We start from the raw sequence: 13,036 nt of genomic DNA, 5'->3' as shown, positions 1-13,036 counted from the left end.
CTTCCAAGAGAAGATTCTGTAATTTCAGTTTACCTCCTCTTGGATCTAAAAATTCTCCCACATGTTTGGTGTGAGTGGCAACACATGAAAGGGAGGAGAGAATCCTTTGGCCTTGAATTCCTGTAGATGGATGGCCTTGGGGTGCCCCCCCACAGTCAGTTGGCTGTTGCACTTGGCCTAGGGTCAACAAAGTACCAGTGTTGGATGTTCTCAACAGTTATTATGGACACTGTGTCTGATGTTGGTGTTTAGGTATAGTGCTTACAAAACCCTGGCATTTCTGCAGTGTTCTTGTTTGGCATTGCAGTGCATCCCCTCTTAGGGCTTCATGGTGGGTGGGGACAGTGAGCACTGAAATGTTCTTATTTTATTATGGATACCCCCATTCATGAACAAAAATATAAAAATGAAAAAAATAGATAATCGGAAAACAACCACACATGGATAACTCTGTTATAGTCACCATCAAAGTTGGGCTTAACACCTTGATTTCTCATTCTGCATTCATTGTCTGAGAAATCTTCAGGGTAGGTGTTTCCCTTTTTCATTCAAATGGATTAAAGGAGCTTGCTGCCTTCTCCAACTCAGTAAGGAAGCTGCACTCAGAAGACATCTTGGTGTTAACATCTTCACTGCAATACACCAAACTCCTCCTGAGTTTGAAGGTCATTGGGAATATACCCATTGAGCATTCCATGCTACCTTGAATTTTTCAAGAGGAGTTATTGTTGGAAGGGACTTGAAGAACATTCTTGGGTCTGAGATCTTCACTGGTTTTTCCAGCCAAGGCATTTCTGCAATGCACCAAATTTCCCCTTGGAAAGACAGAATTATGATGCCTACTAATGTTCTGATTTTGACATTTACATCACCACGTCCATCTGCCAGATACAAGACAGATTATCTGAACTGTGAGGTACAGCAATACATTCCCAATCCTCTCAGATATTTCCAATGTTGGTGGTTTGGTCACTCAAAGACATCACTTCATGGTTCTTTAATATATTCTCATTGTGGTAGCACAATGCCTACAAATGCAAAATGGAACCACACTGTGTTCACTGTAGTTGTTCACACCCCTCTTACTATAGTTCTTGCCCTAAATGGATAGAGGAGAATGAAATGCAATGCTTAAAGATTGTGAATGATATCTTTTACCTAGAGGTAGCACAAATAACCCTCGTGTAGCTTTGCACAAAATTCAAAACAAATGAAACCAAACCTACCTAGAGGCTCAGACGTTGTTATCCCCCACTACATCTCAGACATATGCTGATGCACTCCATTCTACTGCCACAGCAGACAGATTTCTCTGTGCCTCCAGCAGAGTCATTTGCAAAACATTTGGAGAGTCTTTTGTCCTCCATGATTAGAAGAGTTGACAAGTCTGTGTTTATTCTCACCACTGTCTCTGCCAGTTCTTCTGGTGGCTGTTCAGGTCCACTTCCTTTGGCTTTGGGCATTTCCTCAGTTCCATATTCTTCTCCAGTCCTGAAATGCAAAACAGTTATTCACTGATGCTCTCAATTGCTAGAATATCTTCCCCTGACAATGAATGAGGTACTTCAGTTGCTACAACCTACCAGCGGGCAAAAGACTGTCTTCATTAGTTTCTTCGTGTAAAATGTTCCAAGACAAAAAGATATAGAATTTATCTTTTCATATATAATTTGTTATTATCTGAATTTAAATACAGAACAAGAAAAATATTTTTGGTGTAGCTCAGCAACTTCAGCCTGACCCTAGTGACCCAACCAAATGGCAGGTGGTAGCAGCACCTCCTGTAGCATCTGCTGCCCAACCTCATCCGTCCACTATACAAATACAGGTATCAAAATCTTCAACTTCTACCTCTACTGATAGTAGCAACACTCCAGAGTATCCTCGCAGGATACGCCGGGTAGCCTGTACTTGTCCTAACTGCCGAGATGGAGAGGGAAGGTAGGCCTTGAAACTTTATTTGTTATGTTTCAGTATGAAATGAAACAACGTTAGTGAAGAATACTGAAGTACTGTTGCTTGTAAATAAATATTAACACACTTTTTAATGAGCCTAACTGTATTTTTCTGGCTTATTGACCCAAAATGTGCTGATGAGTAAAACTGCAGTCCAAAGCAGAGAGTGTTGCAAATCAAGGAATGCATTAGGCCTTTATGTCACAGGCTGTATTTTCAGTTTTATTTTTGTGAAAATAAAATTTATTATATAATCATTAAATGGTTCAAGTCTACTGTATAATATTGAATATTAGATAGGTACAATATCATCATATTTTAAAAACTCAGGCACTATGTATGAAACTTATAGTGTGTAACCCACATTCTTCATGGTATTTCTCAGTGTGTGTCTGTATACATTTGATTTTCAGGACTTAAAAAGTAATTATTTGAATTCTAAACTTGTTATTCTGTAACTATCAGAAGTTACAAGTGATCCATCAAAAAAAACAACAACATTAATCCCGCTTGTAGGGTTAGGAAGACTGTGAATATTCTTTTTTTGTGTGTGATTACTAATATAAACATTATAAACTGTCATTACATGTTTATGGTTTGAAGTTAAACATATGATGCAAAATTTACTTTGTATTTTGGAATAGAACCATTTACAGCTCAAACTGTTTCTGTAATGTTAATGAATTGCTTCCCAGAAACAGTGAAACAAAGAAGAAGCAACACATATGTCATGTACCAGGCTGTAATAAAGTTTATGGCAAGACTTCCCACCTTCGGGCTCATCTTCGCTGGCACACAGGAGAAAGACCATTTGTTTGTAACTGGTTGTTCTGTGGAAAACGGTTTACTCGTTCTGATGAACTACAGCGACATAAAAGAACACACACAGGTACATTTAACTTAATTTGTAGGTTATTTTTGAGTGATTAAATCAACATAGTGTAAGATTTCCAGAGTGTACTTGTGAGAGTTTCAGTTGTAATAAATTTCAGGTAAAAGACTGTGGAAAGTCATGTTACATTGGTTGTATGAGATATGGCAGTCATGTACCTGTATTTGATTGGCACTACATCAACATTAAGTACAGTGGTAAAGTTTTTGTTCACATGCATAAATTTGTACTTTTTTGTATCAAAAGATCTACCCAGGTTATCTAATAGCTACAGCTGAATTCACTACTCTGTTTTTGTTTATTGTGGAGAGATATGGTTTATAATGTGAATTATATTTCTTGATATTAGATAACAAATATTATAGCCCTCCCCCCAGCATCTTAGTGGTAAGCCTGAAGGCTTATAATGCTAATAACTGGATTTAAGTACCCATGATTAGCACAGCAGAGAGTGCCCATTGTATGGCTTTGTGCTTTATTTTGCCACATTTCTAAGACTATTTCAGCCTTTACTATTGGAGTATAGGAAAGCTGAAATGTTTATCTTCTGAACTATGAAACCTGTTGAATGTAATTAAAGTTAAGCATTTATTTTTGTTTTCTGTAGGAGAGAAAAGGTTTCAATGTGCTGAATGTCTGAAACGATTTATGAGAAGTGACCATTTGTCCAAACATCTTAAAACCCATCAAAGCAAGAAACTTGGTGTCTCTGCTTCGGAAGGAAACAGTGAAGAAGGAACTTCTGAGAATTGTGATTTAGTGATGACAGTGGTGGAAACTGACCAAGATCATGAGCTGTTAATCAGTGAGCCTACTTTAGATGTAAACCAGTAGGTGAGTGTTTGTACATGTGTGTGTATATGATGCACACACGCATAAGACTAACTTACAAAACATTTTAAGGTCATATTCACTTTGTATGTATGTAGGGTTGTATTTATTACCAAACCAATTACTGCATTTTTGGTTTTTATTCTACTTGTTATTCTAATAATGTAGTAAATACTTTGTCCACTATATGGTAAAGGAAATGAATAACAAACACCTAATGCAGACATCTTCCAGAGTATGGAGAAGCTCCACTGCTTTGTGTTATTCATAAAATTCAAAAGCATGGAACCTATATTCCAATACTTTATTGGGACTTTTCTTATGTGGTTGTATTGCTGTCATCCACTGGTTTTTACAGGTAAAAAATATAAACATATTTAATTTTGGATGTTTGGATGTATAAGGTTTCTTCTGAGTTGACCTGTTCTTTTGTGATGCCTTCTCCTGGACTTGTGTAAACAATTTAATTATGGATGTTTCAGTGTCCAATTTTTAAAAGAACATGATATCGTGTGTGTGTATGTGTGTATATATTAGGCTTCCAATCTTCTGGAAGGAGGTTACCCTTTAGCATCTAAAAATGTTCTTCATTTTTATTTTTTATATTCTTCTTTAGCATCTACTACTTTTATATTTTTGTAATAGAATCTGATAAATAATTTTTCAAACTACCTGTATTTTGTTGAATGTTGTTTCCATTGCACTATTAATATGTTTCTTTAGTATTTTCAACTTGTTTTTCTTCAGCAATGTTACCAATTATTTCAGGATTTCCACTCTACCCATACACTGTCTTCATGTCACTTACACATATATTCCTTTTATTGTTTGCTATTTATTTGGCAATTATTTTCAAGCAATTTTTAGTCAAATATATACACAAGTATTTTGTTTTTCATCAGAATAACCTCTATATCAGTTCTCCCTTGTTCCATATATCTGTGCAGTAGGATGTATTTCTCTCTGAACTCAGTATCCTTGTTTTATAATTTTTATTTTTTCCTTTATTTTCCATCCATAGTTAATAGTAGTCTACTAGAAAAGCCACCTGTCCTTATCTTTTTTCTTTCAGTACAACTAACTGTCTGTATCTTATTTTTTTTAATAAATACAACCATCTGTCTATATACAGGTTTTGTAGTGAATACACACATCTCTCCCTATCATATATTTGTTTTCATCCGAATATATTATTTCTATTCCTTAGCTATATTCATGTTGTTAAATAAATACTTCAAATATTTATAATTTTTAACCATTTCTGTCTTCTGATCTTTGTCTGCATGTTTCATTCTTTCTTTCTTAAAACTGTCATCCATGCTTTATTTAAATTTAAACTTGGTTTATTCTTCTCAGTATATTATTCAAGCATTCCAAGCTTGCTCTTCGTTTCGTCTGGATAATCTGCCAACATTAAACATTATTCACAAATGTTTGTTTAGCTCACACTCTTCCTCCACTATTTCTTTCCATTCATTTACTTTTCTGAATCATTTAAATGTATTGAGAAGAGCATAAACTTAATAGGCAGCTTTTGTTTAACTCCTTTTAGTGTCTGAAAACTCTAATCTTTCTTCTTATAATTCTTTTTATCATCTTATATCATCTATGTATTAGCACTATGGACATAAGCTTATTGAAACCTTCCATGGCTTTTGTTTTCTTTTAATAATTCATTAAACCTGTCATTACAGGGCTTGGTTTTAAGGAAATTTTCAGGTTGTCCAGAAAGCTATATTGGTTGTCTGAAAAGAAAAATACATAAACCCTTTTGATATCTTTATATCTTATTTATTTCCCAAAAGTACAATTAATGTTTAACTGGCAATTTTTAATCTTTATTCAGCAAATATTTGATGCCTTATTTCCTGTGAAGTTTCATTACATTAGAAAAAGTAAGCCCAAACCATGCTAATATTACAAAATATCTTCAGGAAACAAACAGTCAATGACCTGTAAAACTTTTAAACAGAACAAGCATCATGATCAACATTTTCAATGTTTTCATTCTAACCAGCTTAATCTGTCTGTCAAGTACAGTAATAAACAGCCTGTAGTTAGACAAGACTTGCATTGGAACTCTTATATATACTACTCTACCATACTACATACACAGTGCTTGAAAACTGCACCTGTACAGTGATGATGAGAAAACCCACTTGTAGAGAAAAATATATATGTAAAAATAGCTGGTTTGGGTTGAGAAAATTTTTATGTAGAGGAGCGAACAACGTTTCGACCTTCTTCAGTTATCGTCAGGTTCACAAAGAAAGAAAGAGGTAACAGACCAATAGCAGACCACATGTTTGAAGGGGGTTGTGTAATTAGTGTAGGAATGTAGAGGGCATGCTTAGATGTTTGACTATATTTATTAATATAGGTATAAAGGTGTTCCTTTACGGAAACCAGATTCAAAGAACACAAAAAGTCACTTTCACACGTTTTTGAACACTGCAAATCAAATAAACACAACACAACCATAGAAAACACCCAAATACTAAATAAAAAAACAAACATAAACAAACTCAAAATTAAAGAAGCCTTACTTATACAACAACTCTAGCCCAAATTAAACCAGTACAAAGGAACACCTTTATTCCTATATTAATAAATATAATCAAACATCTAAGCACGCCCTCTACATTCCTACACTCAGTTACACAACCCCCTTCAAACATGCGGTCAGCTATCAATCAGTTATCTCTTTCTTTCTTTATGAACCTGACGATGACCGAAGAAGGTTGAAATGTTGTTCGCTCCTCTACATAAAAATTTTCTCAACCCAAACCAGCCATTTTTACATATATATTTTGCACGTGTACAGACACAAATTACTGATATGTATTGTCATTCATAATCATAGTTTGTTTTGACCTGGAGAAAGGCAAAACTAGTCTTATTTATTTATTATTACTCTGTTTCATACTCATCAAAACTTTCATAAAACTTTGTTTGCAGTTATCATTATTATGTTCTGTTTAATTCATGGATTTTCCTACTTTTTTCCTTCTGTACTTCCTAGATTCAACTGGTATGTATGTAATCAAAAGGGAGGTAATTGTGTCAACCTTGATAATCATCAATGAGAATTCTGTATTTGATTTTTTTTAATTTGACAGTTTTATAGGTTCATACCAAGTTTTATTGGTAAAAAATGAAACAGTCATGTTGGTTTTATTGTTGTAAGCATCTATTTGTATTATTGGCATTCATTTTCAATGCAAATTTTTGCCAATTCACATATATATATATATGTATATCCGTACAAACATTGCTTAATACAAAGTGTGATAATAGTTTAATTTTGAGTTTACTTGATGATTAAGTGTGTATGACAATTTTTTTTCATTGTTTAAATATTGTTTTAAATGCTAAATATTCTTCACTGTTAAAATTTGTGTACTTAAGAGTGATTGGAAAAGTAATCAAATGCAGTGTTTATTTCAAAATAAATCCTCCTCACTGTGAAAGTTGTAATTTGTAAAAAAAAAAAAGTTATAACTATCTGAGTTGTATACACATTACTGTGTTACAATACAGCCATTTGTGCTCAGTTGAACTCCATACAAAATTTATATGCATAAAGCAGCACAGAGGTGCAGTTTGTCTATGTTAAAAAGTTTAGTCACTAAAAAGCATTATTAACCAATCATAAACTTTTCCTAATATTTTCAACCCCTTTGGTGTATTGTACCAATATTTTTCTTGTACAAAGTGTAATCTTTTTTTTTTAAATAAAACAAAAACAAATGGTCAAAAGTTATTTTTGTGGAGTTAAAATTTTCATGTTTGTAGTTATAGAACTTACCAATGATTTTGTACAAGGATCAGAGACAACATAATGTATCTAATGTGGTTATAGATAAGTGTTGTAAAGTGCAGTGTAGTTTTGACTAAGGTTCTGTTCTAGGGCACTAGTCATGCATGAAACAACAAAGAAGTTTAAGTTGATCATCTAAAGAAGTTTTTAATTGTCTCAGATGACCATTGAAATCGAACCCTGTGTTGTTCTAGTTGTTAATTGTAAGTAATTGTACATCTTTATTTCCCAGTTTGTAAGTTGGGTAGCTATCTTGTTCTTTGTCATATTTTGTTCATAATTGCAAATTCTTTTCTTTACCCTTTTTAAAGCTTATTGAGTTCAACATTTTCTCTTAATTGCCCTTCATATTCCTCTTATTAAAGAGGAATAGTTAATACATTAACTATCCAATTCCTGTTCATCATTTACCCAATTTTTCATCTGTCATTGATATCTCCATTTCCTCTCTAGCATTTTGTTTTCTCATTTATACCTTCTGAAACGTTCTCTTTATTCTTCTATTGCTTGTCCACTGTCTATCTTTCTTTTGAACATATTCACTGCTTGTCTATTGTCCTTTTTTTTTTCTGAACTTGTTGCTGTTTGTCCACTGTCCTTCCTTACTTGTGGACACATTCACTACTTGTCCACAATCCTTCATCCTTTTTCTGAATATATTACTATTTGTTAATTGTTCTTCATACATCTACTGAACACATTTCATAATTTTCCAAAACTCCTTTGTTGTTTTGTACTTCTTCCCAGACCTTTTCCTCTTTATTTTTTATACAATTGCTGCAATTAATTTGTTCTTTTAATGCATCCTTTCTCTATTTTGTTCCCTCATTATTTTAATTTTTTTTCAGTCACTTTCTCATTTCAGCTTTTTTGTTTTTTACATTCTCAATCAAACCATGAATTTCCTCCTCCTTGTTTGACTTTTCATTAATACACTTTGCATTTTAACCTTCTTTAAAACGTTTTTGTAATTTTTTTTATCTATTGATGTTTCATCATATATCATCTTTAATTTTGGCCAATAAATGTTTTCTGTTTTTCTCTCATTCCAAGTTACATATTCTGACTTTATTTTTCACATTCCTGTCCTTGTTTTATCCATACTATAATTGACATGTGATTATTTTCTATGTTCACTCATTTAACCATTGATTTTGGGTTGTTGTTTTTTAATTATATAATCCACCCTCAAAGAATCTTTATCGTATTTCCACACATCTTCCTTTCTTGTCCCTGTCTATTCTTTCTTTCAGCAACATCAGTCCTTAAGATTTGCAGAATTCCATAAACAATTTCCTTTCTCTGTTAGGTTTTGAACTTCTGATTTTCCTCTCTTTTTCCCTAGATATTTTTTTTATTTCCTCTTCCACACTATATTCCTGTTCTTTTTTTAATCCTTGAAATTCCATCTCCCACAAATTTTGTGTTTTCCTCTGTGCAGTTCTTCCTCAAATCTTACTTCAATTACAGCAGTACATATCTCTACTTTCTGATTGTCACACAACACAGAAATTATTCCCTCCTTTTTTGTTTTGTATTTTATTGAAGTTCACATTGCCTCTTCTGTCATTTTCATTTCCATCCTAAACTTCTTTTAACTCTAATCATACAATCTATTTTTGCTCATTATTTAATATTTTCTTTCTCTACCCATTTAATTTTTTGCCCATACTCGATGTCAAGTTTTTTCTCTATAATATTCTTTGACTTTTGTTCCACCATGTTTCTGGTGGGATCACCACTTCATGTTTTTAAACAAACTCCCAAAAATCCATATTCTCATAAATCATTCCCTCCACACTAACATTTCAATTTCAATGCTTCCTTCTTTCCTTTTCTGTTCTTTTACATTTCTGTTTTCTTTTGATCTTTTTCTGATCCTGTCTTTCATATTTCCTACCTTTTATTCCATAAAATCTTTTCCACTTCTCTTTTCTTTACTTATCAACCTTACATCTCTTTCTCCCAGTTTTTGCCCTCCATTTAATCACTACTTCCAAAATTTTTCATCCCATTCAAAATCTTGGCCTTCAACTATTTTCACATCTCATACTTAACTACTACTTTCTCTCTCGTTTGGACTGTTTATAAAATTTCTTTCTTATTTTTCTGAGTAGTCTGCTTCAATCTCTTCTTTCACACCTTTTAAAAGTCCTCCTTTCTTGAGATTTTTTTAAGTTCATATTTTACTATTATGGCATTCCTACGTGATGTGCTTGAGCATTTTTCAGTGGAACAAACTCGTATGCCTTCTGACTTTTTACTCATTCCAATTCCACCTTCTAATTCTTCTTCTTGTATTTACTTTTTTTTTTTTTCTGAATCCCATAAGCTTTTCTTTCAAATGATAAATATGTTTCAAATTGCATCTTTTTCTGTTTTCTTGTTCTCTTTTGTTCTAAAGTTACTTGAAAGTTATCTAATTGTTTTTTATTGTGTTTAACTTCTTATAAAATTTATTTTTAATCAATTTTGTATCTTTTCTACGTGTAATTTATTTCTTTTTTTGTGCACTTCTAACACCAAGCATGTTTTAATTTATTCATCATTTTCCTTAATTTCAATAAGATATTATTTTAAGTTTGACAAATTATTATTTCTTTCACTCTTCCTTGCTATCAGTAAGTGAATTAGTCTGTTTGTAACAACTGTGTGTATGTGTGTGTTAGGATACTTAAGCTTCACTACATTTTTTTTACCAAAAATCTCCTCTACACTTTTTCATCAATACCTTTCCCTAATATTTCAGTCCTTATCATAACTTCAACTGAAAATGTAGTTTTTTTATTATAACTCCTCTACAAGTGTTATTTTAAATTAGATTTTTTTTTGCTCCTACCTACTGGAGACATTTAAACAAAGCACTAATTATGAATATTTGAGTGTTCAAGTTCTTGTTTATTAGCTTGTTGCTGCTATCTGCTGAACATATATGTAATTAAAGCACAGTGTTCAAATATTGCACTTTAATCCTAAGTTTTGAGTTAAATCTCTTGGATACTTTTGTACTGCTTTTATTATGGAAGTAAAATGTTGGCTCAATAATAAGCTGACCCAGATGGAGCAGCTATAAGTCTACAAACCTACAATCCTAAATTCTGAAGTTTCATTCCTTATGATGAACACAGCTTTCAAACAAACTGTAATAAGCTAAGGACAATTTGGAAATAATTTATATTAAGTAAAGCCAAGCATACTTTACACGGGCAATGCTTTAATATTTTTTTTCTTTCTCTTTCGATGTATTTATCAATTTTAATACTATTTTATGTATTAGCATTCATGGGAGAGGCATGTATGCAGAAAGTTTGTTGCTGGGTAAATGCTTATTTGTACAGTTGAACCTTAATCTGAAACTTTAGTGTTTTATTTAGCAAAAATTTTAATTCTGATGTTTAATCTGAAGTATGATTGGTTTATTAAATCTATATGTAATGTGTTATTGTTTATTCTTGGGGTTTTGTTTTGTAGGACATATTCCTAACAATTAATATAGTAGTGTCTAATTGGGCTTGTACCATGTTAGCTTATTTGAAAAAGTACCATTCTCAGAGAGCTACCACAAGCTTCACTGGGTTTGAGCCCTAGGTAAGGTAGGATATTATTTTCTACAAAACAATTGCTGTTAAAATGTGAGAAGTGGAACAGTAGTTATACACAGTAAAGTTATGTAGTTTGATGTAGTAGAAACTTTTGTAACATTCTGTTCTTCTGACAAATGTCACAAAGATTGAAACCAATTGCTCTAATTATTATCTTGTGATTTTCCTTCACATAAACACTATTTCCTAAGACTTTTAAGTGGTTAGTTGCTTAAAGCTTATGAATCTTCCAAGTGATTGGGTTATTTTTTTTATATTAGGTTTTCCGGAAATAAATGTTTTTGAACTGCAACGTTTGGAAAAGCATAAATCAGTCTTGTAAAACATGCTTTAATCAAAGTAAACACCATTTGCTTCAACATACTTTGCAAACATGTAATGATATTCAGTGATGTCGAGAAACCCATTTGTTGAGAAATTTATATGCAAAAACGGCTCGTTTGGGTTGAGAAAATATTTTACATAGAAGAGCGAACAACGTTTCGACCTTCTTCGGTCATCGATAACCAAAGAAGGTCGAAACGTTGTTCGCTCTTCTATGTAAAATATTTTCTCAACCCAAACGAGCCGTTTTTGCATATAAATGTAATGATGTTGTTTATGCCCCTGCTGTAGAAATCAGAGTTTGTATGGTCAATCAACTCTCTGAAAGCTTCTTCTGCAACTGCCTGGTTTTGAAACCATTTCTTGTTCAAAAAGTTGTCAAAGTGCTTGAAGAAAATGAAAATCTGTACAAAAAAGGTCAGGGGAAAAAGGTGAATGAGGCAGAACCTCAATTCCCAATTCATTCAATTTTTGGAGCATCATCCTCGACAGGTTTCATAATGCCAATTTTGTTGATCTTCAATCAGCTTGTGCAGAACCCACTTATCCAACTTTTTTCATCTTTCCAGTTGCACTCAGGTGGTTGGCAATGCTTGATTTCCTTATGCCAAGCTTTTATGCAAGCTCCCATACTATTGTGTGAGGATCTGTCTAAACTGCTTCCCTTAATGTGTTTTCATCTTTGTGGTCTTCAAGACTTTCATCTCTATGTCAAAACCTATCCATTCAGTAACAGATCCATGGCCAAATGCGTGGTTGATGTTCCATGTAGTTTTGGTAGCTTTTTGTCCAACTTTGAAGTCATAGACGAAAATTGAAAGAAATTCCTTTTTGTCCATGCTGCCTTGGGGGTTGTGAAATTTACTCTGAGTAAAGTTGAAACAGCAGACAATTAAAACACCTTGTAAGCGACAAACTTTGGATTAAACCAACCAATGATAAGTTACTCAATATTCAGTTTCTAGATGTCATCATGAGAGTTCTGACATTCATTTCTGGACAACCTAATACAATTAGCACAGCATATTAGTAAGACTCTTATTTCTATATTTGTTGTTATGTTGGCTTGAATTTCATGCAAAGCTACACAGGGGCTATCTGCACTAGCTGTCCCTAATTTAACAGTATTAAGACTAGAGGGAAGGCAGCTAGTCATCATCACCCACTGCCAACTCTTGGACATTGAATAGTGGGATTGACTGCCACATGTAATGCTCCCACTGTTGAAAGGGCAAGTATGTTTGGTGTGACATGGATTCAAACTCATTACCCTTTAATTATGAGTCGGTCTTCTAACCACCTGGTCATGACACGTCTTTCTGTATTTGAACTGAGTTAGTAAATGGATATCAACTGTTTATGTAAAGTATGGTACATGCTTATCTGAATATTATCCATCTTTAATGTTCTCCATTGTTCATGTGACTTGCCTAAATAGTGAACACAGAAAAGTAATACTGAGGATAATGTCTGTCATGTCACATGGCATTTTGTTATTTCTAAGATCTGTTTGTGACTATAAAGACATGCAATTAACATATAAAAGTAGAGAAATATGAGGATTACTTTCTTGAATGTAACCAAACTTGTTGAAACATTTTCTTTGCTACT

The 13,036-nt window shown here is 33.1% G+C and overlaps 1 protein-coding gene across 2 annotated transcripts in view; it reads left to right on the top strand.

Annotated features, from left to right (window-relative positions):
• LOC143247078 (transcription factor Sp2-like) overlaps nt 1–13,036 on the top strand; it is a 30,380-nt gene that overhangs the window by 7,812 nt on the left and 9,532 nt on the right. For both annotated transcript variants that reach the window (XM_076494493.1, XM_076494492.1), the window contains exons 5-7: nt 1,722–1,941; nt 2,652–2,845; nt 3,456–3,682. In XM_076494493.1, the coding sequence (XP_076350608.1) occupies nt 1,722–1,941; nt 2,652–2,845; nt 3,456–3,682 (641 nt within the window). The remainder of the gene's footprint in view (nt 1–1,721; nt 1,942–2,651; nt 2,846–3,455; nt 3,683–13,036) is intronic.

Source organism: Tachypleus tridentatus, chromosome 3 (genome assembly GCF_004210375.1).
Source record: "Tachypleus tridentatus isolate NWPU-2018 chromosome 3, ASM421037v1, whole genome shotgun sequence".
Classification (NCBI taxonomy): Eukaryota; Metazoa; Arthropoda; class Merostomata; order Xiphosura; family Limulidae; genus Tachypleus; species Tachypleus tridentatus.
This window is presented reverse-complemented; position numbering and strand designations above follow the sequence as displayed.